This window comes from Panicum virgatum, chromosome 4K (assembly GCF_016808335.1).
Source record: "Panicum virgatum strain AP13 chromosome 4K, P.virgatum_v5, whole genome shotgun sequence".
Taxonomy (NCBI): domain Eukaryota; kingdom Viridiplantae; phylum Streptophyta; class Magnoliopsida; order Poales; family Poaceae; genus Panicum; species Panicum virgatum.
The window spans coordinates 45,697,862-45,724,479 of NC_053139.1; the positions used below are offsets into that span (position 1 = coordinate 45,697,862).

The 26,618-nt window shown below is 46.8% G+C and overlaps 4 protein-coding genes and 1 non-coding gene across 6 annotated transcripts; all 5 read right to left on the reverse strand.

Moving 5' to 3' along the window:
• Window positions 1-1,070: 1,070 nt before the first annotated feature.
• Window positions 1,071-1,985, reverse strand: LOC120704381. The gene has a single exon (XM_039988745.1). The coding sequence runs from the start codon at window positions 1,827-1,829 to the stop codon at window positions 1,251-1,253; it is 579 nt and encodes a 192-aa protein (XP_039844679.1). The 5' UTR covers window positions 1,830-1,985; the 3' UTR covers window positions 1,071-1,250.
• A 1,148-nt stretch (window positions 1,986-3,133) lies between these two features.
• Window positions 3,134-5,914, reverse strand: LOC120704383 (rRNA 2'-O-methyltransferase fibrillarin 1-like). Its single transcript, XM_039988747.1, has 6 exons — window positions 5,409-5,914; window positions 5,095-5,190; window positions 4,901-4,978; window positions 4,640-4,816; window positions 3,709-3,777; window positions 3,134-3,495 (listed from the first exon to the last, which is right to left on the reverse strand). Exons 1-6 carry the CDS (start codon window positions 5,547-5,549, stop codon window positions 3,319-3,321), a joined length of 738 nt encoding a protein of 245 aa, XP_039844681.1. The 5' UTR covers window positions 5,550-5,914; the 3' UTR covers window positions 3,134-3,318.
• On the reverse strand, window positions 4,498-4,573 carry LOC120705328. The gene has a single exon (XR_005687912.1). It is a non-coding gene; the product is annotated as a small nucleolar RNA snoR60 (small nucleolar RNA).
• Window positions 5,915-5,983: 69 nt separating the features above from the next.
• Window positions 5,984-10,467, reverse strand: LOC120704382 (glycosyltransferase BC10-like). The gene is made up of 11 exons (XM_039988746.1): window positions 10,125-10,467; window positions 8,821-9,262; window positions 8,435-8,533; window positions 7,988-8,088; window positions 7,842-7,913; window positions 7,606-7,696; window positions 7,388-7,468; window positions 7,001-7,060; window positions 6,752-6,874; window positions 6,627-6,665; window positions 5,984-6,511 (listed from the first exon to the last, which is right to left on the reverse strand). Exons 2-11 carry the CDS (start codon window positions 9,142-9,144, stop codon window positions 6,383-6,385), a joined length of 1,119 nt encoding a protein of 372 aa, XP_039844680.1. The 5' UTR covers window positions 9,145-9,262; window positions 10,125-10,467; the 3' UTR covers window positions 5,984-6,382.
• Window positions 10,468-11,277: 810 nt separating this feature from the next.
• On the reverse strand, window positions 11,278-19,948 carry LOC120704384 (cadmium/zinc-transporting ATPase HMA2-like). 2 transcript variants are annotated; one of them, XM_039988748.1, is made up of 9 exons: window positions 19,339-19,948; window positions 18,022-18,285; window positions 16,956-17,053; window positions 14,815-15,070; window positions 14,586-14,723; window positions 14,126-14,453; window positions 13,839-14,041; window positions 13,319-13,515; window positions 11,278-13,237 (listed from the first exon to the last, which is right to left on the reverse strand). In XM_039988748.1, the coding sequence occupies exons 1-9, from the start codon at window positions 19,547-19,549 to the stop codon at window positions 11,627-11,629; spliced, it is 3,306 nt and encodes a 1,101-aa protein (XP_039844682.1). In that variant the 5' UTR covers window positions 19,550-19,948; the 3' UTR covers window positions 11,278-11,626. The 2 variants fall into 2 exon arrangements, with proteins under 2 accessions (XP_039844682.1, XP_039844683.1); XM_039988749.1 differs by lacking the exons at window positions 16,956-17,053; window positions 19,339-19,948 and having other exon boundaries at window positions 18,022-18,155.
• Between the last annotated feature and the right edge of the window lie 6,670 nt (window positions 19,949-26,618).

Below are 26,618 nucleotides of genomic sequence, written 5' to 3' on the forward strand. Positions count from 1 at the left end.
TATCGAGCGGTTTTGTATTCCATGGTGTTCTCCGGGCCACGGGGCACGACGGGCAGTCAACCAGCATCGATGGCACCGACGACGACTGAGCGTGAGACACTGCCATGCTTTGTCACCTGTGATTTCTTCCGAATCTTGATGAAGCTTCCCGTTGGCTCGAAGCCTCGAACGTGTTTCTGGTGCAGAGGAAGAAGAAGCTCAGGATTCCAAGAAAGAAAGCTCCTGCACTGAAGCTGAAAGAGACGGGCTGCCTACCGGTGGGCTATGGAAACCGAGAGCTCCCGCTGAAACAGCAGCTGCTGCCAGAAAGAGATCAGCCATCCGACCTGATGGATCATTCAGTAATTGCCTCAGTTTTTTTTAAAAAAAATTTCTCGAGAAAATACTTTTGTACACTGTACTCCTAGTATACTTACTTATCAATCGCCGTGTCGATCGGTTGCCGTCTCACGCACACCGTTTGGTGTGTGCCGTACTCACGAGGGAGAGAGACGGCGACCTGGATCATGGATGGTTGGATGGATGGGCGACAGGTACTTGCAAAGGCATCAAGGCCCGAGCATGTGGCGTCTGCTCACTAGTTTATTCAGTTCAGATTCGATGAATTGTGCCCGCGATTGTACGAATACGAAGCCGATGATGATGAACAATAACAAAAACCCAGCGGTGAGGCCGTCAGGCTGTAGTTTTTTTTTTTGAAAAACCGTCAGGCTGTAGTTTTTTTTTTTGAAAAAAAGGCCGTCAGGCTGTTTGGATTTTTGCATCTCTTTTCCATGATGTCGCAACTTGCCATCATGAAATGCAAATAAGGTAGCTGAAGGGAAGATATCTATCTATAACTATCTGTGCACGAACGTCAACGCGATTGGTCGGAAGCGACGCAGACCGTCAGCTAGCAATGCAAAACGGAGCAAGACGGCAGCCGATCGAGTCGTCAGTGTAAATCCACTCCTTTGAGACCGCAGCCACGGCGTCCACTGGTCTGGAAAACCAGCTGAAACTTTTTTTTTATGGGAAAATTTTAACTGAAACTGGCTGCATACTTTTGGGCCTGAATTCTGACGACGGTCTCATCTGAAACTCCAAGCAAGTTGCTGTGCGATTTTTTTTTACATCATTGATGAATCCATTTGGATGGTACAAACAAACACAAAACCAGCATGCATGTGCTAGATTACAAGAGAGAAAGAAGAGAGAAATCTAACTAACAACCAATGGAAGCCTAACAATGGATGATGGCGACGGCATCATCACGCCTCGCTGCAGGCGCTGCGGCTGGAGGCGCTGCTGCGCATGGAGGCGCGGCCGATGGACTCGTCGATGCGGTCGAGGCGGGGCCTCCAGGGCGCGGGCCGCGCCGGCGACGCGGTGGGCTCCTTCTCCTTGGGCGCCCGCGGCGGCGTGGCGGCGGCGGCGAAGAGCGCCTCGGCGGGGCTGGGCGCGGGCGCGGCGGTGGCGGCGCCCTTGCGCGCGAGCGCGGTGAGGCGGTTCATGAGGCAGGCGAGGTCGACGGCGGAGGACTCGGACTGGAGCACCGAGTGCGGGAGCAGGAAGTAGACGGTGCCCGGCTGGAGCGGGTCGTCGGGGCGGAAGGGCCCGCGCCCGGGCTGCAGCAGGTGCGCCGCCGAGCACAGCACGAAGCGCGGCGGGGAGGACGACGACGCGGCGCCGGGGCCCTTGGCGCTGTCGGCGGCGCCGCCGTGGCAGCCGGTGACGTGCGCGACGGTGACGACGCCCGGGCCGAGGAAGTCCTCGACGTAGCCGTTGGTGTGGATGACGCGGACCCCCGCGCACGGGCGCAGCGACGACGACGAGAAGCCGCACCCCATCGATCCGGCTAGCTGCTGCTGTTGCGGTGGCGGCGGGGCGGTGGACTCTAGAGCTCGATCGCTTTGGGAATTGGGAGCAGGCCTGGCGGAGGAGACGGAGGAGGTCAGGGGGGAGACGACGGAGAAGAGAAGGTGGGTGAGGACGGCGAGGCCGAGGCCCGGGCCGCTTTTTATTTGGAGGGTTCAAGACTTCGAAGTCGGAGCCCGAGCCCCGTGGGGCCCAGTCCGACGCTGACCGGATGCATGGATACGCCAATCGTAATCCGACGCAAAAGGTTACCCGCCACGGGGGGTAGAAGAAATTGGGCGAGGGTGGGTTTGACTTGGCGGATGGGTCAAGGACTACCAGCAAATCCGGATAACGTTCACCTTACTATTTCGCACTCTAAATCTAGTATACTACTACTACTACTTTCTTTATGAGTACAAGTAGTTTTTCTTGTCACGTACTCCCTCCATATTGAAATACTTGACGTTTTGGACAAGGGCACGGTCTCCAAAATATAACTTTGACTTCTTATTTATATTAAAATATTTATCAAAGAGGGATATATGTATATTTTTATGAAAGTATTTTTCAAGATGAATCTATTCATATATTTTTTATATTTTCAAACTCAACAACTTGAGATTTATTCATCATTTATATTCTCGAGATTTGACTCAAACCTTGTCCAAAACGTCAAGTATTTCAATATGGAGGGAGTAAATAAACAGATGATGAGGTAATTTCTGGTTAGAATCTTGTCCGGAAAACTAAAGTTTTTTTTTTTGCTATCCCTGGATGTTGGATAGATAAGTACTAGATAGATAAGATAATCATCGCCCAAGTCAGCGTGCCGGCAGCTTGATAGTAGTAAAAGCGTGCCGGCAGCAGCAGAGTAGCGCGCAGCAACCACACTCCACTCTCCACAGCAGCACCCATGCTCTGCTCCACTCGCTCCTACCAACCGCTGGCGGCGCGGCGGCCGGCCTGCCGGCGGCGAAGGGGGTCTCCAGTCTCCAGCAGCAACAGAGCCGGGCATTCACTCGCCTTTACGACATCTCGGTCCAAAAACAAGCAGAAGAACCATGTCCGCGTGCGATCGACTCGGCGGTTTCACGAAACCGATGGCCGGCCGGTCGACGCAAGCTGCCAAGTCGGCGGCGTGCAGTGTCGTCAACAACCACTGTCCAACTGAGCCTTGCCGGCCCAACGCTTCGTACAGCAGCACGGCGACGGCTCTAGATGTAGAGCGGAGGGGGGAAAAAACCAAAGCCAGATCAGATCTTCTGAAACTATGGCGAATTTCAGATTTATCCCGAGATGAAAACTGCGTGGCAGTGCAAAGCTCATGATTATTCAACCAGGACCTGCTCAAAACTTTGTCCAAGACCTACTCAAAACTTTCACAAAGACCTACTCAAAGCAGGTAGCTGTAAAACCTATCAGACCTCCAAGCTCCATCAACATTTATATGTATGTGTAACATCGGTGATTAAAACTTTCTTATTGAGATGGCTTTTGCTTCTTGGGCATCCTGTAGCCGCCGCCGACGCAGGCGTGGTCGCGCTCGAAGGGCTCCAGGGTCACCTGCTCCGCCGGCTTGAACTGCTCCAGCTTCAGCTTCTCCACCTCGCTGGCAAACACTGCCTCCGCAGGCTGCGTGCAGTCGATGCAGTTCGCCTGGGTTAAAAAAAAACAAAAACAAATCACCGTCATCATCAGAGCAACAATGCAGGCTACGAGTAGTAGTTTTTGTCATCCAAGGCATCTGCTGCTTCCTTCAGGACGTCCTATTTACTTCAGTGAAATCGTTTTTTCTTCTTTTGAAAAATAAAAGGTAAAAGAAGACGGCGAACTCTGTACCCTAGATTATGAGGTTACCAAGTGTAGTACCTTGATTGACATGACAAAATGACCGCCGCATTTCAGGAAATATGAGGCGTTGAGGGATAAGATCCTAGCCTGCACGATAGGGCGTCAAATGGAAAGTGTAGAAATCTCGTTACAGGTCAGCATTCACATCGTCCTCACACGAGACATCATGGCACTGTAATACGGGTCAATTAAAGCTCGAGCTGGACAATCAGTAACAGTTGGGGAAAAAACAGATAAGCATTATCATGGCACAATTTGTGTGATGGGGCGCAGGCTTACAATTAAGGCATGCAACAGTAACAGCAATACAACACCAACAGACACAAATATGGCTCAAAACTGCACTCAAAGTTACCAGGTACACATCAAATTAAATTGGGAAAACCAAAGTAACCAAAAAGATCTAACCCAGTAGATATTTCTATGTACAAGTCAAACAAAGGATGTCACGGCCGTAAAGTGCCAAATGCTATGCATTCCCCCACAAAGAAGCAAACAAAAATATTAAATGGACTGATAAAGACCAAATGAAACTGAAAAAAATCTTTTAAGTTTATATATAACTATAAACCAATATTGTAAAAATAATTGCCATCCACCATGTACAATTTAACCCTCCAAATTGAAGGTTACAAAGAAAAACGCGGGGCAAATAAACATCCAGATACAGCACAACCTTTTAGTTTCGTTTCAGAAAACACAACTTTTTAGTGAACATTAGAGTAGGAATTAAAAGGTTGCATCCCATCGAATATGATAATTACAAATGGCAAAATGAAAAAGAAGGGTTCAGCATATGGCCACAAGCGCATCAGAAACTCGAATTTGCATCATCCATTGTGATGTCGTGAAAGGGGAATCCGAGTATGCTCATCATCTGCTGAGGCCCAATATCACCACGAGAAGACATCAAGCCGAGCACAGAGATATGAGTCAGATGGCTGCATACCTGGTCCGGCTGTGCGACATCAGAGAAGATAACATCAACCATGCCGATCAACATCCGGTACCTTGCCGGGTGCCTGGCATCCTCAATAATGGGGATCACATTGGTCCTCTTCTTGGCCATATTGACAAGGTCCCTTCCACTCCTGTGAGAGAACTCAACAGCATAGACCAACCCTTCCTGCAATGTGACAAAAGTCATTCAGAAGCCAGTAAACCAAGAAACTGATCAGCAACCGAAACATGTGACAGCGGAAACTCTCACCGGTCCAACAATATCAGAGACATGAGACACGGTTGTTCCTGATGCAGCACCAAGGTAGAGGACCCGTTGGCCAGGAGCCTAAATTATCACAAACATATCATTAATTATGACAGCAACAGCAAAGACCTTTATTCGCTTACTGAAAGGGCAATATAACTAATGCATGTTCAGGCCAATTAAGTTAACAGGCTTACAATCCAGATGTTGTCAACACCGCCAAGCACAGCAGCAGCCAGCTTGGATCGGAAGGGGTTCCACACCCTGTACTCGACCTTTGTCCCATCCTCATTCTGCAACGCCGAAACAACCAAACAACAAGAGATGATCATTCATGAGCAGGAGCAGCTGGTGCCCTCTAGTGACTGAAATAAGCCTTCAAATTTGACATATATATACATGGATCTAAAACGACATTGGCGACTGACTGATGAACCACCTTAGTTTCCACCCAACGACATTAGCACAACAAATTCTGAAAAAGAGAGAGCGATGAAGCATCGGCAAGGACCTGGACGGAGACGCGCTTCTCGCCGTAGACGGACTCGCCGGGGCACATGTTCCTGGTGCAGAGCGCGTCCTCCTTGGCCCTGCTGATGAAGACGCCGCCGTGTTTGTGCGGCTGCACCACCGCCTTTCTCCCGCCCTTCATGCCGCCAACGCGGCCACCGCCGGCCGGCGTCCTGCCTCCAGGCCTCCTACCCCTGGTGTCCGCTCTCCACGGGCCGTTCCTACCCCCTCCCTTCCGGCCGCCGCGGTCTCCGCCATTGCCTCCGCCTGCCCTCAAGGCGCGGCCTCCGCCGTCGCCTCTTCCTCCTACCCTCCCGCCGCGTCGTCCTACGGCGAGGGAAACATCCAGTCAGACTGATCGAGGAATTGAGCCGTAAGGCGTATGACAATTGACACCATGGTTTCCGTTGCTAGCTAGCTTGCCTCGTAGTGGTGGCCTCATGGTGGTGACTCGTCGACGATCACCTCGTACCCGCCGCCTCCGATGAGGTGGAGGGTTTAGATTTCCCCCCCTCTTTTACCCTTTTTTATTCGGGTTTAGGGTTTTATAACAAGCACGCCGAAGAAAATTACACATGCGCAAGTTTCATTCCATACCGTTCTGGGCCATAAATGAGCTCATGGGCCTTCTGTTTTGGGCCGCCCAAAGGGGCCCTTAAGAGAGATTACACTCGTCTTTCCGGCCCATGCCAACAAACAACAGCTGATGAGCTTATATTTGTGGAAAAACTTTCTGGCAAATAACCTAGCCCAGCCATCATTAGTAATCAACTAGAGTGAGAGCAGCAGCAGCAGGTGGCACCATCTGATCCGACAGAGTTGAGTTATATCTGCGTCACAGTGTTTCCGCTTCCATCAGCTAATGGATTCCATCAACAAGTACATCCCCCTACAATGCTTAGTACCAAGGCGGCACTGACACAGCAGAGCTCGGAGGGAGAATGAAAATGACTGCTGACAGCTCTGATCCGCTCCTCAGATGATGGTGAAATTTGAGAATATGTTCATCAGGTTGTCGAGCGCCTCGGGGTAGAACTTGCGCGCAAACAGGTAGCAGGGCCGCTTCATGCCGTTCCACATGCACGGTCTTCTCTGTGCTACATGCTGCAAGATGACGACGATGGTGTATTAGATCTTCCAGGAAACATGATACGTCTCATTAGTTTAAGTTGACCGTGGTTGGGATTTGGGAATGGATCAAGCTGCAAATTACTCTTACCTTTGCATTGCTGCTAACGTGAACACTCTCATCAATGGACTGCAATTGTTTGCAAAATTATTAGATAAATCCCAAACTTATGAATTGTGTGCCCCTACAGGCAATGAGCATAACAAAGAGCTTACTGAGATGTTCTTGAGCAGCTCGAAGCTTGTATCGACAGCCCTATAGGCTTTAGGATGCCATTTCCCTTCAGACCAATCTACATGTGTAACTGACCAATTTGCAATTCCAGTCGGATCAACCATCTGCAGCCACAAATACAAATCAAAGGTTATTCTGTAGTTTTTCCTTTAAATAAAATGGTTTTGGCTAGTCAAAGAGAGAGAGAGAGAGAGAGAAAAAAGCTCATTTAGAAGCTTCTGAATACTTACATTAAAGAGAGTTGGCAAGTAGTGCTCATCAGAATAGCAGTTATGCCATTCATTTCCTGGCTGTAAAGTGGCAAACACAATATCAGCAACGGCATACACATCAAGAAAGAGGGACAATGCACTTAATTTATCCATCAGACTATTATTAACAGACAAACACTATGTACTATGTGCTAATGTCTGATATATTACACAACTATATAGGCCGAAACAAGCAGTTTCTTAAAGAAAAATGTTCTTGTCTTAGCAATCATCTACTTGCTGTCTGAGGACGTTGGAAGCTCTGCATGCTATACTTATGCACGAAAAATAATTCGAAAATGCTTTTGCTAAGACAAGGTGTCCTAGAAAGTTATTTCTTCTTCAGGGTGAGAAGAAAGGGTCCACCTTACAGTAGCGCTTGAACTTCCCATAGTAAAGGGTGTCAGTGAGAATAAGAACTGCATGCTGCCGTTTCACTGTGAACCACTGCAAGAGAAGAATACATTAGAGTTTTGGAGGTTAAATCTAAGCCATAACAGCTGTTACCATAAAATGAAACGTGTTTGTAACCATAAAATTCCACTTTCTAGGGAGACCAGTCATAACTCATAAGAAATCATCACCTGTGCACCTTTTCTCCAATCTCTCTTCACAATTTCAGGTAGCATATGGTCAGAATATCTACCAGCTCCATGTGGACCAGGATCGTCAAAACTGAGGAAAAATAATAATTTGGAATGTCAATAGTGAAACTAGTGTGCGTATTAAAAATCATATGTTCAAGGAAAAAGCATATCTTAAATCAAATATCTAACATGTTGCTTTATGTAACCTTCACTCCTTCAGTATGTTCACTTACCAGTCAACAAAGCTTACGTTTGTCTCCATGAGATAACTATATATATAATCAAAGTTATGAAGTGGCACACAACTGCAGTTAAAATAAAGTGTTAGGATAGGGATCTATCACTCAAATTTAGATGGGGATAAACAAAAATGATTAACCTCTCAGAAAGCAAGACAAAATGCTGGTTTTCAGGATCTTGTAGGGCATGAGCCAAGAGCCTCTTTTCAGCATCGACCATAGAAATGGTACCCCAGATTACCTGAAAGAAAATTTAAAATTATATTCTAGAACAATTTAAAACTTTGACATTAAATAATCTTGGACACGATTGCAGTAGGCAAGTACTACAGGCCATGATAGATACAGGGGATTATTCAACAACATTAATAAATTATGGTTCTTATTTTGCAAACTATATCCATCCTGTTAAAATATGGTGTTCTACAATCAATAGAGATGGCAGTCGGAGAGAAAATCAGCGAACACCATATTTCTTTTTTCAAAATCACTCTATACTATAGAAAAATTTAGCAAACATTTTCTACAAAAATCAAGTAGAGGATAAAAGAAATGAGTACAGGTTCAAGCCAATCCTAGTTAGATACCTTTTCGCTTCGAATATCCCTGCCAGCAAATATTGGACTTGAATGAATCGACCTATCTCTTGATGCATGTACATATATGGAATATCTGTCTTCATGTCCCTGAAAGAAACCCAAGTGGCTAGAATTGGGACTCATACACACCCAGCTGAGAAAGTGACTATGAACAAATCCTGGTTCTTACATGAGATCGTATGTCGAATTGAATTCATTTTTGAAGACAAAATAAACATTATAGTAAACAGTTTATTTTCCTAATAAGAGAAAATATTAGTGCTACATGATGGAATACAACCATTGAGATATTAGTTAGTTTTGCTATGACTAGTTTACTACCTAGTACCTTGACATGTATTTACTATATTTTGCAGATACTGCAAAAATCATACCATGAAGAACTTTTCCCAGAGCTTCTCAAAAGGCAATGAACTGGGTGTCAAGAACATGAAAGCAATTTTTGGATTCTTTGACTGCACCGGCCGTGCCCGAATGATGTCTCTCATGATAGCACGAGCAGCAATCTCATCATCAGTGTATACCCTAACAGGTTCTGGAGGAGGCCGAGAATTGCAGGCTTCTGATGGTACCAGATAACATGATGTGTAATGCCGCGGAGTATAAAGATAGGCTCCGATGGCTACCACACAGACAAAAGCAATCAAGATGATGATCCAGAGAGGTCTTCTAGATGAAGCCCTATTGCGCGGTGCCATGATGTAGCTGGATAAACAGGAAAATAGGGGCTTGCAATTTAATTGTAGCAAGCTACATCCACACAATCATCCATAACCATAAGCACTCCTCTGGTAAAACTGATCAGCATCCAAAAACCTGGAAAACACAGGGAAAAGGAAAAATTCAGTTTAGTGCCTTTAGGCATTCAGCTAACACACCCCTATTTTGTTGCAAGACAGACAGTTCATATCTAGAACCGAAGTGTCGTATAACAAAAGGGCATATTTAGAAGACGAACCCATTTCCAAGACGTACAGCACAAAAGTTCAGAAACTGCCCAATACTGCACTAGGTTCAAACCAAAACTATATGCTAAAAATAGATTATAAGAGAGCAAATGCTAAAAGGATGATGATGGAAGTGGATGTATAGATCAAAATGAACAAAACTATATACTTGTTACCCGAAAAGCAAAAAACATAACTTACAAGTCAATTTTGTAGCTAACATCAGGAGAATATACAAATCATTCTCAGGATACAAACCATATTTCCAAATCACCAAAACCAGGACAGTTTCACCTGGAAACTTTCCATCCTCCAACTTATTAGGGATGTAAAATACAAACTCGCTAGGAATTTATCCTGCCTTAACCCCCTTCGCATGGCCATGTACCAATTTCAAAGTTAAGTTCTCTTAGTACATCACACGAAAACCTCCCAAAACCCCCCCGCAAAACCTCACCAACTAGTTAGCACCAGACGAACTCCAAAATGGCAGGGGCGGGCTTAGCTTGAGGCGCTGAACGGCTGAACCAGCATCACCATGGTTAGGTTATCGATCAATTATCGAATCGATTCGTAGGGCACCACGCAGCACACACAAGCCAACAGCTAGCTGGATGTTCGGGCAAAGAAAAAAGGTTCGAACTTGACTACTCGCAGCCACATCCAAGAGGAGAAGGTCCAGATTCTAAGAACAAGGCCAGCTCCAGGAAAGGCAAGCTTGAGTCACTTACCAACGAAAGAAGATATCGATCCGAGTCAGTCCGGATGGGTGGAGCTCCAGTCCACTCCACTTCAGGCAATCAGGCCACACCAGTTCAGCAGCGGGCGGGGAAGACGAGCGGGGCAGCGAGGCACGGCACGGCACGGCACAGCTCGCCCCGGCGGCGCTACAGGGAGCAGGAGCACGGAAGCGATTGGTCCGAGGGTTATTGATGGGTTGGGGGGGGGGGATCTACACCTACACGACGCCGTGATGGGGGGAAAGTACGGAAGAATATTGGGAGCAGCAATGCAATGGGGTGCAAAGGTTGGCCGGACAACACTGATGTCTTTACTTCAAAAAAAAAAACAACACTGATGTCGTGTGGTCTGTCCTGATTATTCTATTTCTACCCTGATTTGTGATAGGGTCTATTCAGATGATGTAAACTGTAGCAATTTTCAATTGAATATTAGAAGAATTAAATATAATTTAATTATAAAATAAATTATACATATGGACGGAAAATCGTAAAACGAATCTATTAAGCATAATTAATTCGTCATTAGAGACTGTTTCTATAGCACGACACTGTCTAATTATTGTCCAATTAGGCTTTAAAGATTTGTCTCGCAATTACACCCAAGGTTATGAAATGAATTTTATCAGTTATTCACATTTAATACTTCTAATTAATGGTCAAACGTTTAAGTTACTGTAGCGCTGATTTTTTTATCTAAGGGAGGGGTTCTCCAAAAAAGTTTGTTTTGCAGAAAGTTTTGTAGTTTCATGATGGTTTTGGAATACTATTCCCAACAGAAATAATGGTGCCTCTAATCAAAAGAAATAAGCATTGACAGTCTTCTGAAATTGGTGCAGAACTGTAGATTTTTTTTTTTGCGTTTTTTTTTTTGAGTTCTTGGGCACAAACTTTGTTGCGTAACTTTTCGTGGAGAGGGGGGTATCGGTTCATAATTCCTTCTTTCAATCAATTTTTGGCAGTTTGGAATAAGTTTACGATAGGCGCTCTTGTTTCTGCGATCTGAACTTTGGTCTCCACAGGCTACCAAACAGATAGTCAGTTGGGAAAAAAAACCTAGTTGAGCTGTGGAGCGAGTTCATGGTTCAGACTTTGGGGCAGCTCACCCTGTACTGCACTTGCCAGCATCAGAAATTCGGAACAATTACGGAGCAAATACAAATTTTTGGGCTCCATTACAGAACCACAGAACTATAATATCAAGAAGAAGTTCCACACCAAACTAGCAGTTCCCAGTGCACCTCATCAACCACTATTCTCAGTTGCAACTCCTCGAACCAACCATTACAGGAGGTGCAAACAGAGGAGCAGGGAACACAACCAGGCAGAGTCCTCCCATTCAGACTCCTGCCTGATCAAAATCCTACATCTTTTTCTTCAGCAAACCTATACATAGATTATTTAACTAGATCCAACACTCCTCACCGGCAGCCTACTATCTTACGCCGATGAGTTACCTTAGCTATTCATATGGGCATACACTTTATCGCACGCTACTCTACCACGATCTCGGGCAGTTTCAGCATGGTGTGGCTGCAGCAGCTGCTCGTCCTGGGGCACTTCACGTAGCTCCTGCAGCACCGGCTGGTCTCCCTGGCGCACACAGCTTGCCAGCTCGAGCAGACGTCTTTCCCTCTGCTTCCACAGCCCTTGTTGCTAGTCACACTGCAACAGTTTCTGCTCAAGCGGTCTGCAGGAGGTGGAACGCAGTCTTTTGCCTTCAGATGGTTCGTGCAGTCTTCCACCTTGTGTTCTTCACTGCGTTGGCTGCACTGGTTCTGCTGATTGTGATTCTCATCAGGTAGTGAACTGATTGAGATAGAGAATTCTTGAACTGGCTCAGCCGCAATCTTCTTCTCCTGGCCATGAGGTTCATGGCAGCAATGGTTGTGGTGGAGCTGTAGCTCGGCATGGCAGTCCTTTTCTGATTCCTCAATCTCCCCATGGTCATGTTCATGCTCATGGCCATGGCAGTGGTGTGTATCCACAGTTTGCTGCTCAACATGGCACTGATGCTCGTGCTCATGATCATGGTCGTGGCAAGCATGCTCAACTATAGAATGTGAATGGTTGTGCTCTTCACAGTGGCTGTGCTCATGCTCATAGCAAGCATGCTCACCTGCAGAATGTGAATGGTTGTCTTCTTCATAGTGGTTATGCTCATGCTCATGGCATGCGCTGTTGCTGTCAGAATGCTGCGAAGTATTGGCTTCTTTGTAGTGGCTATGATCATTGTCATGGCAATCTTGCTTGTTGATGCAGTGCGGGCTGCTCAGCTCCTTGCAGTGGTCATGGCTGTGGCCATGATCATGGCAACCATGGTTTTCAAGCAACTGGTTGCCTGGCTCTTTGCGGTGGTTATGAGTATGTCCATGGTCATGGCAAGCATGCTTTTCTGTAACCACCTGGTTGCTCGGCTCTTTGCAGTAGTTGTGGCTGTGGCCGTGGCCATGATCATGGCAAGCATGCTTTTCCTTAGGCTGCTGGTTGCTCGACTCTTTACAGTGGGTGTGGCTATGGCTATGACCATGATCATGACAACCATGCTTACCAGAAGATGATTCTTTGCAACCGCCTATCGACTTGCACGGACCATCTGAGCAATGGCCGGAAACACAATGCTTCTTTGCGTGTGATCCATGCTGTGAAGAGGCACAACATTTCTTCGCATTCCGACCACCCTTGGATCTCAATAACAACATGCTGTACATGATCACCAGCAAGCATGTGCCCACATCTGCCAGGACGGCTGCCCAAATAAGTGGATGTCCCGCAATTGCAAGTCCAACAATTGCAAGCTTAGTAACCACTGAGAAGATGATGTTCACAATGATAGTCCGGTGTGTTCTCCGTGCCAGCTGGATAGCCTTTGGAATCCTGCGGATGTCATTCGACATCAGTGTAATGTGACTCGTCTCCATTGCAACAGCTGAACCAGATACACCCATTGAGACTCCAACATCAGCCTTAGCCAATGCTGGGGCATCATTCATGCCGTCACCAATCATCAGCGTAGGACCATATTTTGCCTTGAGTTCATCAACAATTCTCACTTTGTCCTCTGGGAGAAGTTCAGAATGAACCTCGTCTAGGATGTTTCCAAGCTGGCAGAAGATAGAAGTGACAAAAATAAGTGATCAGGGATGAGGAGAGTGTGCAATATCACATAACTAGCAGGTCTTTACCTGGTTCTGCGCATATGCAGCTGCTACAGCACTATCCCCAGTAAGCATCACTGACTTGATACCCAGTGATCTCAGCTCCTTGATGGCTTCCGCTGATCCAGTTCGGCAGGAATCCGACACAGTAAATACTCCAATCAATTCCTCTTTGCAGGCGACATATCCAATAGTAACTCTCTTCGTGTCTTTCATGTCCGGAACTAAAGCAAAGAAAGGGGCATATAATTGTTCAAAGGGTAAATACTGTGATTTTAGACAATATAAAACAAAATCCTTTTAAAATAACTAATACAATCAGGTTTTAGTCAGAGAACAAAACGGGTTAAGGAAAAATACAGTCATCTTTTGAAAGTGGCAATGATTAATTAACATTCCTGATAGAAAAACCTTTCTATGTAGTGTGGACGTGTTTCCATCCATACAAGGCATGTGCTATGTCTCTTATCTTTTAACAGGAAGTTTGGTGGCAGCAAGACAACTAGTAACAGAACTTGTGGAATATGGAGTTCATGTGTTTACCAACCTGTTTCACACGAGGCCCTTGACAAAATTCTTTTGTTCCCAATATAAACTCCTTCCCCATCAATTTCACCATATATCCCCTCTCCGGGATAGATTTGGAACTCGGTAACATTATCAGATTTTAGTTCCACTGATTTTGATTGAGCATAGTCAACAAGCACAGATGCCATTGGGTGGCTTGATCTGCTTTCAATGCTTGAAACCCTGCAATAGCCACGAAACTCAGTATATCAGTACACCCAAAGAAACCTTGTGCAATGCGCAATTTACAAACGATGCAACAATCACCAGTAAAGAAGTTGTTGCATGGGGACACGTCCACCAACTGTCTGGAATTCCTCGACACAGAACTCTCCTCTAGTTATTGTACCGGTCTTGTCGAAAGCAGCAATTTTGATCTTCGCCAAGGATTCAAGAACATCCCCTCCTTTGATCAGGAGCCCTGTCTTTGCAGCCGTGAGTAGAGCACAGAAGGTGGCAACTGGCGTCGACAGCACCAGAGCACATGGGCAAGCACTCACTAGAAGGACAAGGGCCAATTGAAACATGTGTTTGAGGTTGTGTGCTCTGACCACCACAGGGATCACTGCTACTGCCGCAGCCATGACAACAACAGCTGCAGGTGCAGTTCAAGATAACAGTAAGAAAAACATCTGCGACCAACTTGTATTATTTTTCTAGTAATTATTTGCAGTAGTCATCTCAAAAGTAAAAAATGTAGCAAGATTAGCACACATATCTAGCTTACCGGGTGTATAGTACTTGGCACATTTATCAATCAGCCTCTGTGTATTGGATCGACTGTTTTGTGCTTCTTCAACTAGCCTTGCCATTTTAGCCACTGCAGAGTTGTCAGCCATAGCAGTCGTCCTCACAGCAATATAGCCTGCCACATGACAATACAAAATCACCACAAGGTCAGTAGCTTATTCTAGGCATTTAAGATACGTCAGTTCAAGCTCTGTGATATGTATTACCATCTATGTTGAGCGTGCCAGCCCAGACCTGGGACTCTGGCTGCTTTGCCACGGGGAAGGATTCGCCAGTGAGGGTACTCTCATCAACCTCACTCCGTCCATCAACAACAACACCATCAATTGGTATGATTTCCCCAGCTTTGACAGCTATTACTGTATTGACCTTGACATCCTGAGCTGCAACCACTTCCCCAGTCTCTGCTAGAACAGCCTTTTGTGGTGTCATGCTCATTAGTGATGACATCCCAGCAGTTGCCTACATGCCAAAACAACATTTAATCAGATTTTTTTTCTCAAAGAAAAGATACAATTAGTGCCTATATGACACATTTACAAAATGTACGAGTGCTTTTGAAACGAATATTTGTTTTTCTTACAACATATTGCGTTTGGTTGTTATTTATTAGGTTTTCTAATCTGCTTTACACATATGTATGAGTGTATTTGCATGTTTGAGTCCACTAGATATAAAGCTCATTTGTCTTCACTTGAGACTTCAGAGAGTTTTCATGTGGGTAGTGAAACGAACATGGCACCATTTATGCCATTTCGAGTGATTTTGGTGATCGAATGACAACACAACACTTGGACTAATATGTTTGTTAAGATGACCATTATCAGACTTTTAGGTTCAAGTGATGACAAAGAGAAAGAGAAGATAGGCGTAGCAAGGAGGGAATCGAAGCCAAGTCAGCCTATAGTCACCGGTTGAACCGACGGTCCAAGAAAGGGCATCGGTGCATTGGGCGTAATGTGTACCAGAGACGATGTCAAGTGCCCAGGAGAAGTTTTTTTTAGCACCGGTTCAACCGACGGTGCATCGGAGTATTGCGTCGGTGCATTGACGTCAGTAGAAGAGAAGAAGGCTGTGAGTGACCGGTTTAACCGACGATCAAGCATCGGTTCAACCGGTGGTCACTGTGTCAGCAGTCAGAAGTTCAACGGCTACTTCGTGTCTTAGAGTGACCGGATGAACCGACACTACCCCTGCCAGAGGCATCGGTTCATCCGATGATACGCAGATTTTCTGGTGACTGTTGGAGCAACGGCTACAAGACTTGGTGGCCTATATATACGCCTCACCCTGGCCATTTGAAGTTTGCTGGAGTTGCTGAACATCCCACACACACCCAAGAACATCTCTAAGCCATACAAAAGCATCAAGATCGTATCCTTAGCCCTTAGCACACTTTGAGAGTGTTGTGTAAAGGATTAGCTCTTAGTGAGTGAGATTGCAAAGCTTCGAGCCTTCGTGCTGTGGTTCATTAGCGAACCAAAACAAGAGCGTGGTGCGCCGGCACCTTGGAGCGTGAAGCTCGCTGGCAACGTCATCGACCCTCCGACTTGGTGTGGAGCGGCGACGACATCTTTGTGCGGGGGACGTGGAGACCCCCATCCTTTGTGAAGAAGCTCCTTAGTGGAACCCGGGGCCAAGGTGACCGTGATTGTGTTCACGGGAGAGACTTGGTGGCCGAGTAGCAATACTCTTAGTGAGTGCTACAACAACGTGGATGTAGGTGTGCCTTTGTGGCTAACCGAACCACGGGATAAACACCCGCGTCAAGAGTTTGCTATCTCCTATCCTGCTCTTTTAGTTTCCGCATTTCATACTAGCAATTTGTGTGCCACACTTTCATAGAATAGTTTCTTGATAGGAAAGGCTATAGGTTGCTAAACTCTTTTGGGATAGGGGTTTCACACTAAAACTACCTAGTTGCACATCTAGATAGCATGTTTTAGTTGAAGTTTTGTGCAAACTAGTTGGAGCCATAGGTCTCAGTTTTTATTAGTGGCTAATTCACCCCCTCCCCCTCTTAGGCTAGAGCACCCGATCACGTTCAGGTAGCAACACCAATCACTCAGCAGCTGCATAATGGTGGTACCGTCAGCGATGTGGACCTGACTCTGGTCCAAGCCATGACCCAAATGGCAGACCAAAAATTGTTTATGGTCCATCAGTAAAGGATAGTGCGCATCCAAATCAAACAACCATGAAACGTCACATCAGTTTGAGCATGTGCATACAAAATTTAACACATCAAGAAAAGAATCCTTCTCTGTTTAGTGGTTCATGTGCGGCTTCTGTAATCCTGCATCTATTATTACTTAGGCAAATAAACTGCTGAAAGAGATGGAAAGACCTTGTGGCTCGCCCTGGTCTCAAGCCATTCAGCTGTGGTGAATAGGAAAACAATGAACCCAGCCTCAGAGAAATCCTTCAGAGCTATTGCCCCAGAAACTGTAAAGAGAGCAAATAAGACATGTGAAACTTCAATTTAGCATACCATCCCTCTACCAGAATTCCAAGCATTCATGGCATGGCAGAACCCCAAAAATAGTGTTATAAATGCATTCCAAGCATTCATGCCATAGCAGAACCCAAAAATAAGTGTTATAGATGCAATAACAAGGAAAAAGCCTATGTGATGGAAAGATAGCATGGGCTGATGGGCCATCCTAGGTGAGAAGGTAGTGCCAACAAGGAAAGGTGGTGATAACTATACATACAAACAGCAAGCTGTTGTGGAGATTCCTTGATAAGTTTCACATGTATATTGGGATAGAGTTATCTTGATACCAAAAACAAAATCTCTAGAAAGTATGATTCGAACGATACGTTTCTTCCTCCGAAAGGAATGTGATTCCCTATTAAGGTCGCATCACCATACTGAAGGAAAGGCATTGTTCTGTTCCTTTAGCATATGCATTAGCAACACAGCAACAGTGCCCCTTTAAAGCATGGGGAAGTGGAGGTCCCTCCAGAACCTAATGTGAAAGGAAAAGATAGGGCAAGTGAGACATAATCTTTTTGGGTGTCGGATCGGTTCTGCTTTCCCACTAATGAGCCATCATATTGGTCCTGGCAAAACAATTTGCCTGGCTCCTTTTTTTTTCTTTACAACGTCTCCCACATGGACAGATATGTTAGCAGCAGCATTAATGACCCCAAAGTGCGGGCATCTCTCAGGGTTTGTATAAGCAGTAGATGATTATGACATGATAGAACTCAGATAGTTTACCAGGTTCAGCACAGCTATACTTATTTTAATATGATTCAATTGAGGAATGATTCTCAGTTACAGTTTTAAATATAGTGTACTTTTTTTAATCTAGCGATATATATTTATTTTTATCCTCAAACAAAGACAAATTCAATCAAAGGAGGCATCATCCCTGTAAACCTGTGAACCAGAGGCACCTCGTTACCTGCAATCAGCATGAGTATATTGACATCAAGGGTCAGCCTCCGGGCAGCTGCAATGCTTCTCAGAACGATCGGTGGCAAGCCGGCAGCCACCGCCCCCAGTGCAAACCATCTCAGGGGATGCCAGAAGTGCTCGAACAATGATACGAGCAGACAAGCTCCACAGATAAGAACGTATGGGCTGGGCCATTTGTTCGTTATATTCGCTGTGCTGCTGCCGTAAGCTCGAACAGAAGCATCAAGCCTTGCCTGGTTCAGCACCTTGACTGGAAACACCAAAAATTAAATCAGCAAGGTTCACACACAGCTGTTCATCTTATAAATGTGAGGACTGCGAGAAATGGACACAGCTGTTCATCTTATAAATGTGAGGACTGCGAGAAATGCAGGTAAAATTTGACACGAATTTCCCCTAAAAAAATCACACGAATGGCACATGCAGGCCACGGTCTAGAGTCAACTCCGGTCTCCATGCAGAGTCACCAGGTACTAATCTGCTGGAGAACCCCCTTGACTCAAGTCAAATTCTAAAATTGGATTTCAACATAGTCGGGTCAGGGGCGTCCCCAGACTTCTGTATGCAGGGTTGTCAACCAAGGATTAATGATCAGATATCATAATCGAAATTGATAAGGACTGGAAATCACTACCGTGACGCTGACGCCAAATATGATTGAGAAGTTTGATTCACGGACCCTCCTGACTGGTCCCCAGAATCAACGCAAATAACAAAAAAAAAATCCACATTCGATTGATCGATGCATCATCAAAATTGAAGATAGTAATTCGTTCAAGAAAAAAAAATAAGAAGCACTTTTCCCCCATGAGGAAGGAGGAGAAGAACACGGAAGGAAGAAACGAAGTTTGCGTGATTCGTTTGTGGAGCCAACATACTCTTGAGGTGCTGGGCGGCGTGAACCAGGAGTCCTTTTTTAGGGAAAAGAACAAGGTCCGGGACGGACACTTGCGTTGCGTGCTGGGTTTCGCGATCGCGGCGGCGGCATCAATCAGAGGTCTGATTTTCGTCGCCGCCGGGGGTAGTTGGGCAGGACTCGGTCGGAGGTGGGTCTACTCTAGTCACAGTCCCCGCCCCCATGCCGTGGAGTTGATCAGCACATGCTGATCGAGCGGCATTATTTAATTTCTTCAGTGATCGCACCCAGACGGCAAGAAATTCCCCAGCACACAAGAGGGCGCGAGATATCGGGGGGCAATAAGGAGGAAGGATTTTTGTGGAGAATTTTGCTTGAGAATTTAGTGAAGATAATTAAGCAACAGGCGAGGAATTTCGCGGCGGCCGGCAGCAGGAGGATCGGTACCTATCTGCGCCGGGGACGTGGCGTCGGCGTCGTGGAGGACGATGACGGTCCGGGAGGGGACGATGACGGTGACCTTGCGGACGCCCGGCAGCGGGTCGAGGAGCTTCTCGACGAGCGGCACCTCGGAGGGGCAGCAGATCCCCAGCACGTCGAAGTAGGTCTTCTGGGCCCTCCCCGAGCCCGGCGGCGGCGTCGGCGGCGCGTCCCCCATCGCTGCTCCGCTCCTTCCCGCCCCCCTCTGCGTCGGCGCGCGCAAGTGTCCCCGGGATAATGTCTCTGGAGAGGCGCACGCGCGCGCGGTGGCAAGCAGCAGGCCGAGAGACGGAGTCGCCTTCAGCTAGCACGCGGGACGGCGGCGCGGGGGGAGAAGAGAGAAGAAGAAGAAGAAGAAGAAGGAGAAGAAGGAGGAGGAGGAGAAGAAGGAGGAGAAGAAGAAGAAGAAGAAGAAGAAGGTTGAAGGAGGCACGAGGGGGAGAGCGGCGCTCTTGGCGTGGCGGGCGGCGCGTTGAAGTAGCAGAGCACCCCGGCGCCTCTTTGCCGCCGCGCGAGACCCGGGGCGGTGGACTGGTGGTGGTGGGTGGCGTGACGGGAGGGAGGAGGCCAGGAGGGGTTCGGTTCGGGCCGTCGGGCCGGGTATTTATGGAGGCGGGCAGCCTGGTGGTGGTGGGGCGGCGGGCGGGGTCATTGTGGGGTGACGCGCCGGGCACTGCCATGCCATCGGATCGTGGGCTGGGCGCGATGCGATGCGTGTGCGCTTTGGCAACGATCCGAGGATGAGCGCCGGGGAAAAGAGAAGGCCCCGGCAAAATTGAAGCCGACGAGGATTGATTTGACGGCAGCCGCGTTGCCTGCTTTATTGCCCTTGCTAGCTTAATTAACCCAGCTTCACGGCCTTAACCCCGTTGGGCGGTGCTCTGCTGTGCTGTGTGTGTAGAAAGAAACGTAGCAGAGCGGGGCACGCCTGAACTTCTCCATCAGATCGAGCCTTTCTTTTTCCTTTTCTTTTTTCTTTCAGTTTCGTAGGGACACACACAGCAGCCATCAGCCTAGCACGACTACTGTAAAAAGGGAAGAAGATTAGAAGCATCTGCACCGCCCGTTTGCGGTAGCCAACTTGAGCTTGAGCATGCATGCGTGCATGCTTGAAAGTAACAAGGTAGGAGTACTAGCTCTAGCTATAGGCCGGAGCGAGAGCAGAGCCCGGGACAAGCCACGTGTGCAGTGGCCAGGCTACATCTGTGAGGCTTGCAAGCTCGGTCGGTCCGGGTATGTAGGCTTTGCACTGCCACTGCACTTGGATGGAGACCGGGGCAGCTAGCGCAACGTACACGCTGGCGCAGGCGACGACGTACAGTAGGGTCTACGTACGTAGTACAGGTATAGACGTATATAGTATACTATACCAGCTAAGATTATTAATGTCAGGTGCCGCTCATCGGTTTTGCATCGCGCGCGGGCCTGCACCGGCCGGCCGGCCGGCAGGCAGGCGCGCCTAATTAATTAGTTAATTGCTAACTAGTATAAGCTTGGGCTCTGTTTGGTTGCGATAGAAAGTATCACAAACTTTGATCAATAATTAGAGGTACTAAATAAAGATAATTTACAAAACAAACTCCACAACCTTACTCTACTTCGCGAGACGAATCTAATGAGGTCTTGATCGCACAATTAGAGGTTAGTTACTGTAGTATTACTGTAGCCAATCATCGATTAATTACCGTCATTAGATTTTTGATCGCACAATTAGAGGTTAGTTACTGTAGTATTACTGTAGTCAATCATCGATTAATTACCGTCATTAGATTCGTCGCGAAAAGTTATACCCATCCGTGAAAAAAAATTACAAATAAACTTTATTTAGTACACTATATATGAAAGATTCTTTTTTGTAATAGATGTGATAGGAGTGATCCAAACGGTCGGCCGCGGCCGGTCGTTGCACCTGCGGCTGGATGTTACTGTAAATCTTTTCTTTGTTATTCCTTCATGGAAAAAAAACTTGTGCTGTTGTGCATGGTGAAGCAGGGCGTGCAATGTCGGGTCTACTCGTCTCTCTTTCTCCTCCCTTGTGCGTGCGTTTGTGCATTCGTTGTATTCAACAGTGCTTTCTCTAGTACCAAATCACTTTCACATCAAATCAGTCAGAAATATTTTTCTCTTATAATAAATCAGCACCAGTCACCAGTCATAGCCAGCTGATCAGCGATTGAGACCTTGTTTGTTTCCATCAGTTTTTCTTTAACTCCCGTCACATAAAAAAGAATCTTACCATTTAGAAGTATCAAATAAAATTTGTTTATAAAATTTTTTTGACAGATAAGTGCTAATTTACAAGACGAATCCAATAAGTCTAATCCATAATTTACTACAGTGATACTACAGTAACCATTTGCTAATTATAAATTAATATATCTTATTAGATTTGTCTCGCCGTTTAGCTCTAGGGTTTTGTAGTTAGTTTTGTAATTAGACTTCATTTAATACTAATAAATATTAAGATTTTCTATGATGTGACATATTTTAAAATTCAACCTCTAAAACCAAACAACCTGTGAGAATAGTTGAGAATTTGCCCGAACTTAACTCTCAACTATTCTCACAGGTTGTTCTTTATGTAGCTAGCAGAGTGTTTAATGCTCCAACATATAAAAAATTGTTCTTTATATAGCTAGCAGAGTACTATCGATCAGTGTCGTCTAAAACGCCATTAATTGTCTGGAATGAGTACGTACGCGCAGTGTTTTGATTTCTCTTCTTTTTCCCCTTTCCTCCCCCAATTTAAACAAGTGCTCAAATTAAACATGAGGACATGCTTAATGCAAATTGAGTCCGATTAGTGTGCTTTGCGTCTATTTATATCTCTTTTTAAAAAATATGGTAAGATGACATCAGATGTGTCACGTACACGTATGCATATTTACCTTAAATTCATATATATATATATATATATATGGGTGTGTATATAGTATAGTTATAGTTGTCTACGTATATATATCATCGCCATCAAATTTGTCGGGGACCACGATCAGGACACCCTAATCGGGGTACTAAAATCATCTTAAAAACGCAAACATATATTAGGCAGCCGAGTCCACGACCGCCTACGGCGTCCTTCCAATCTGGAAGAAAGGAAATGACTCAAAGAAGCCCAGCACGCGGCCCATCCGCACCCCCTCGGACCCGCGGGGTGATCTCCGTCTCGCTTGAGGGCTCCCATCGGGACCCTCGACTGCGCCCCGCGTCTCCGCCTTGCTCGAGGCCACCCTTCGACGTAAAGGACAAACGGCCCTTTCGCTCACCCGCCCATCGTACAGAGGCATTAAATGCCAACTACTCCTCCACAGTGCCCAGGACAGACGGCGTCAGGCCGCCATTCCCCACAGTGGCTGTGACCGGAGTCCCGTCCGCCAACTCCGGTCACTGCTCCGCCATCCCGGACGCTGTGGCAGCACTGTGGAAACCTGCGACGCGGGACGAGGCGTGCTCGGCACAGCTCCCATTACTATTCTGCCAACTCCGACTGTCCGGACTCCACCTCACCACACCTATGGCCCCGGACCCGCCCCCTGCTCGGGAAGAGGTCCGGTGTCGCCACGTGCCCCTCAAGGAGGAACGCTCAGCACTAGCAGCCGGAGGCCCGGACCTCCCCCCCTCGAGGGGTCCTGGACCTCCCCGTGACTCCCGGACCCCTTAGTGCACGCGCTAGCACTCCACCCAGGGGGGTCCAGGACCGTCACGTGCCATGTTACTGCTGGCGCACATATATGTGCAAGACCCTGTCCTGCAGGGCCCACGGAACGCCGCCACGCCACATTTGGAAGACTATACAACCTACAACGATGATCACGCCGCCTGCTGGAGCTGGCAGGGCGCCGGCGCAATCTCCGCAAGACCAAGGACGATATCTGGGACGACTGCCACGTGCGACGCCATGCCCCACAGTGTACTTCCCATAGTGTTCGACCACTGCACCCCCGCGATTCGGGGGAAATACGAAGACTTCGTCGTCTACATCGCGCGATCAGACTCACTCGATAGAACACAACACGCAGCATCACTGAGCACCCAACATTGGCACACGCCTCAATCAACTTCTCCTCTAGCAGAGACCTGTGAGCTTCCCTCCCTCTCTCGCCTCGCCTCGCATGTTACCCCTACTACAGGCACCTCCGGTGCAGGATAATACAGTGCCCTCGCACACCCCCTTGCTGGACGTACGGCCCCGCGGTCGGAATCAGAATAAACCCGTGCGTTACTGTGTTGCCTCTTACATCAATATCTGGGACGGGGAAACACGTAGCATTACTAGTTGGGTTCGAACCGCCGGGTCAGCACACCGAGAAAATTGCTTGCAAACCATTTAGAGAGTAGCTACAAATGCACGCATGCACGAGAAAATTGCTTGCAAACCATTTAGAGAGTAGCTACAAATGCACGCATGCACGCGGTACGTACGGGAGTAGGTGACACACGGCCAGAGGGTTATAGGTGCACGTGGCCTTTTGTGTTTTCACGCATGCGTCGTCTATGTATAGTCATCTTCTTCTCATTTTTATTTTCATTTCTGTTGTCCTTAGCGCACGCCCATTATCTATTGAAATGGTAAGCACCCGAACCTACACGTAAACGTAACAACGATAAGCCTTAAAGTCACGGCGAACCCGCACCAAATGGCCACGCCACGCGGAAGGAGCCATCTCTGAGCACATGCAAGAAGAGTCGTCGGAGCTGTTTTTAGGCTGCGTGACGGAGCCAGCATCGGCTCCGGCTCCTTGGCACTGTTTGCACTGTTCACGACATTGTAGTTTGGAGTTGGTTTTGCTGCCCCGCGCTACAACGTAAGGAAGGTTGGAGCCGCCGGAGCCAGCATTTTGTGGCTCCCCCGCTTCAGAGCATTTTGTGGCTCCCCCGCTTCAGTGAACAGTATCAACAGTATATGAACAGTGCAGAAGCCGGAGCTGACCGGAGCCTTCCAAAGAGGCCAGCTCCACACTTTCCAGCTCTGGCACCACGCGCGGAGTGCTCGGCGAGGAGCCCTATCAAAGACTCTGGGTGGGCATAATTAACCGAAACTGAGAAAACCTAACTGAAATGACCAAAACTGAAACCGAAAAATTCAGTTCTAGATTCGGTTTTCTAGCACTGTGTTGGCGCAAATCTAGGGACAACACACGAACGCGCTCGGTCGCGCGGCGTGAGGAGGGGCTCGATGCAGCACCTCCTGCGTGAGGTGGTCAGACTGGTCAGAGGGACAGGTCAGACCGGTCATAGGGGTGAAGCGGCGAAGTCCGACAAATGCTAGTCCGGGAGGTACCCGTCAGGGCAGGCGCTCGTAGGGTTGTTCTAGATTCGGCAGGCCACCTAGAACACCTTCAGACGTCGCAGAGACGAAGAACGAACAGCAGGTAATATGGTTGAAAAAACTAGAGTTGAGAGATAAAAGTAAAGGCAATGAAATAGTAGATTTATTTTGTATTTTGATCGATTAGATACTCTCAATCGGCCGTGACCTTTTATATTTATAGGGTGAGGAGGTCTTGCCCCGAATAGGGTTGAAATCCTAGCAAATTCCGTGCCAAAATATAACTTTTACACGGATTCTACTGACCGAAATCGGTCTGACCGCCCCTGCGAACCGGTCTGACTGGTCTGCCCGGGGTGCAGATCTTCCCGAAGTCATATCTCCCTCATCCGGACTCCAAATTGGACGTTCTATATATGAATCTTGATCTACTCGACGAGAGCTATCCAATGGTAAAGTCCATTTTACATTTTGAACAAGTTGACCAAACCGGTCTAACCGGTTTAGGGAAGAGGTCTGACCGGTTCCACCAGTTGTGCCAATTTTGATCGTCAACACACTGTTCGTCTACACGGCCATTTAGCCCATGTACACGTCGTAAACACTACACAATGGCCAGCGGTGTCCATTTAATCAGACGATTACCTCATTTAATGACCGTTTAATCCGTTTAAATCACCATTTGCTCCAAATATTTAAACCACCATTTACTTCCAAATAAACAGCTAAACGGTAGGCCACCGACTATTTAGCTTTTACTGTTTAGGCTGCCACTGGTTTCTAGTAGTTACAAGTAACCAAATTTATCTTAGTTATTTCGGTTCCAGACCTCGGTTAGTCGAATTAATGCACCAAATTAAGAGACCCAATGTCCCAATAACTCATACAAAACAACCCAAACCCAGAAACTAACCCTACCCGGACCGGACCCAGCAACTGCCTATATGTAATCTTTGGAGTAGGCCTTATATATGTTGATCAGTCAGTATTCAGTATCAGTAGTAAGGTACTCCCGCGAGGCAAACGAACCATATATATAATCTGGCGCGCTGTGTAAGATTTTTGCTCCACCGATCATATGTATCGTCATCAGTAAGATCACTTTATTTATTTCAAAAGTATATATTCTTTCTTCAAAAAGAGACCCATCCAAGGAGATTGTGTCCGTAGATATATAATATAACTGCTAGCTGTCCACGTGCTTGCCATTGTGGGTGCATATCTGTATGTATATAAATAGGGGCTTTTGCGTTTATACACCTATTTTAAGTGATAATGGTGATTTTGCCCCTATTTTTTTAACTTGGTGATTTTGCCCCTGCTTTTTTAAACTGGAGATTTAGTTTACCCCTATTTTATTAGAAAAAGCTAATGGCATCAATTTAACTGCAAAAGAAAAACTTTATGTCCAACCACATTCAGCAAATCTGTCTGCATAAGCATACTCGACCGCCCTATGTGCGCTCACCGGCCGCTGCGAATGCTAGTTTGCTGCCATTGGCCGCAGAAGCTGCTAGGGTTAGAAGGGAGGTGGAGGTGGTGCAAAGGAGCAGGAGAGTTTTAGATAGTTACCTAGGGTTGGGATGGTTGAATAAGGGGTACTTACATATTTTTATGATTTTTTTAAAAAAATTATTACCTTTTAAATTCATTTAACAGAGGTACACTTAAAAAACACTTAAAGTAGGGGCAAATAGAAGCTTCATTTTTGAAACGTGAGGGTAAAATCACAAAGTTACAAAAAGAAGGGTAAAAACACAATTGGCTTCCTCGGGTAAAAACACCAATTCCCCCTACTACCTGATTGCTGCATCATTTTTTATAAGAAGCAAACCTGATTGCATCTTTTGAAATAAAACTGATGAGCACGCAGCATGCATATAGTAGCAGCTAGCTAGATTGAGATTCTCTGGCCGGCCGGCCCGCCCGCCCGCTTTATATTATTCCTCGGACGGCGGCGTGCGTCGTATCGTGTCGT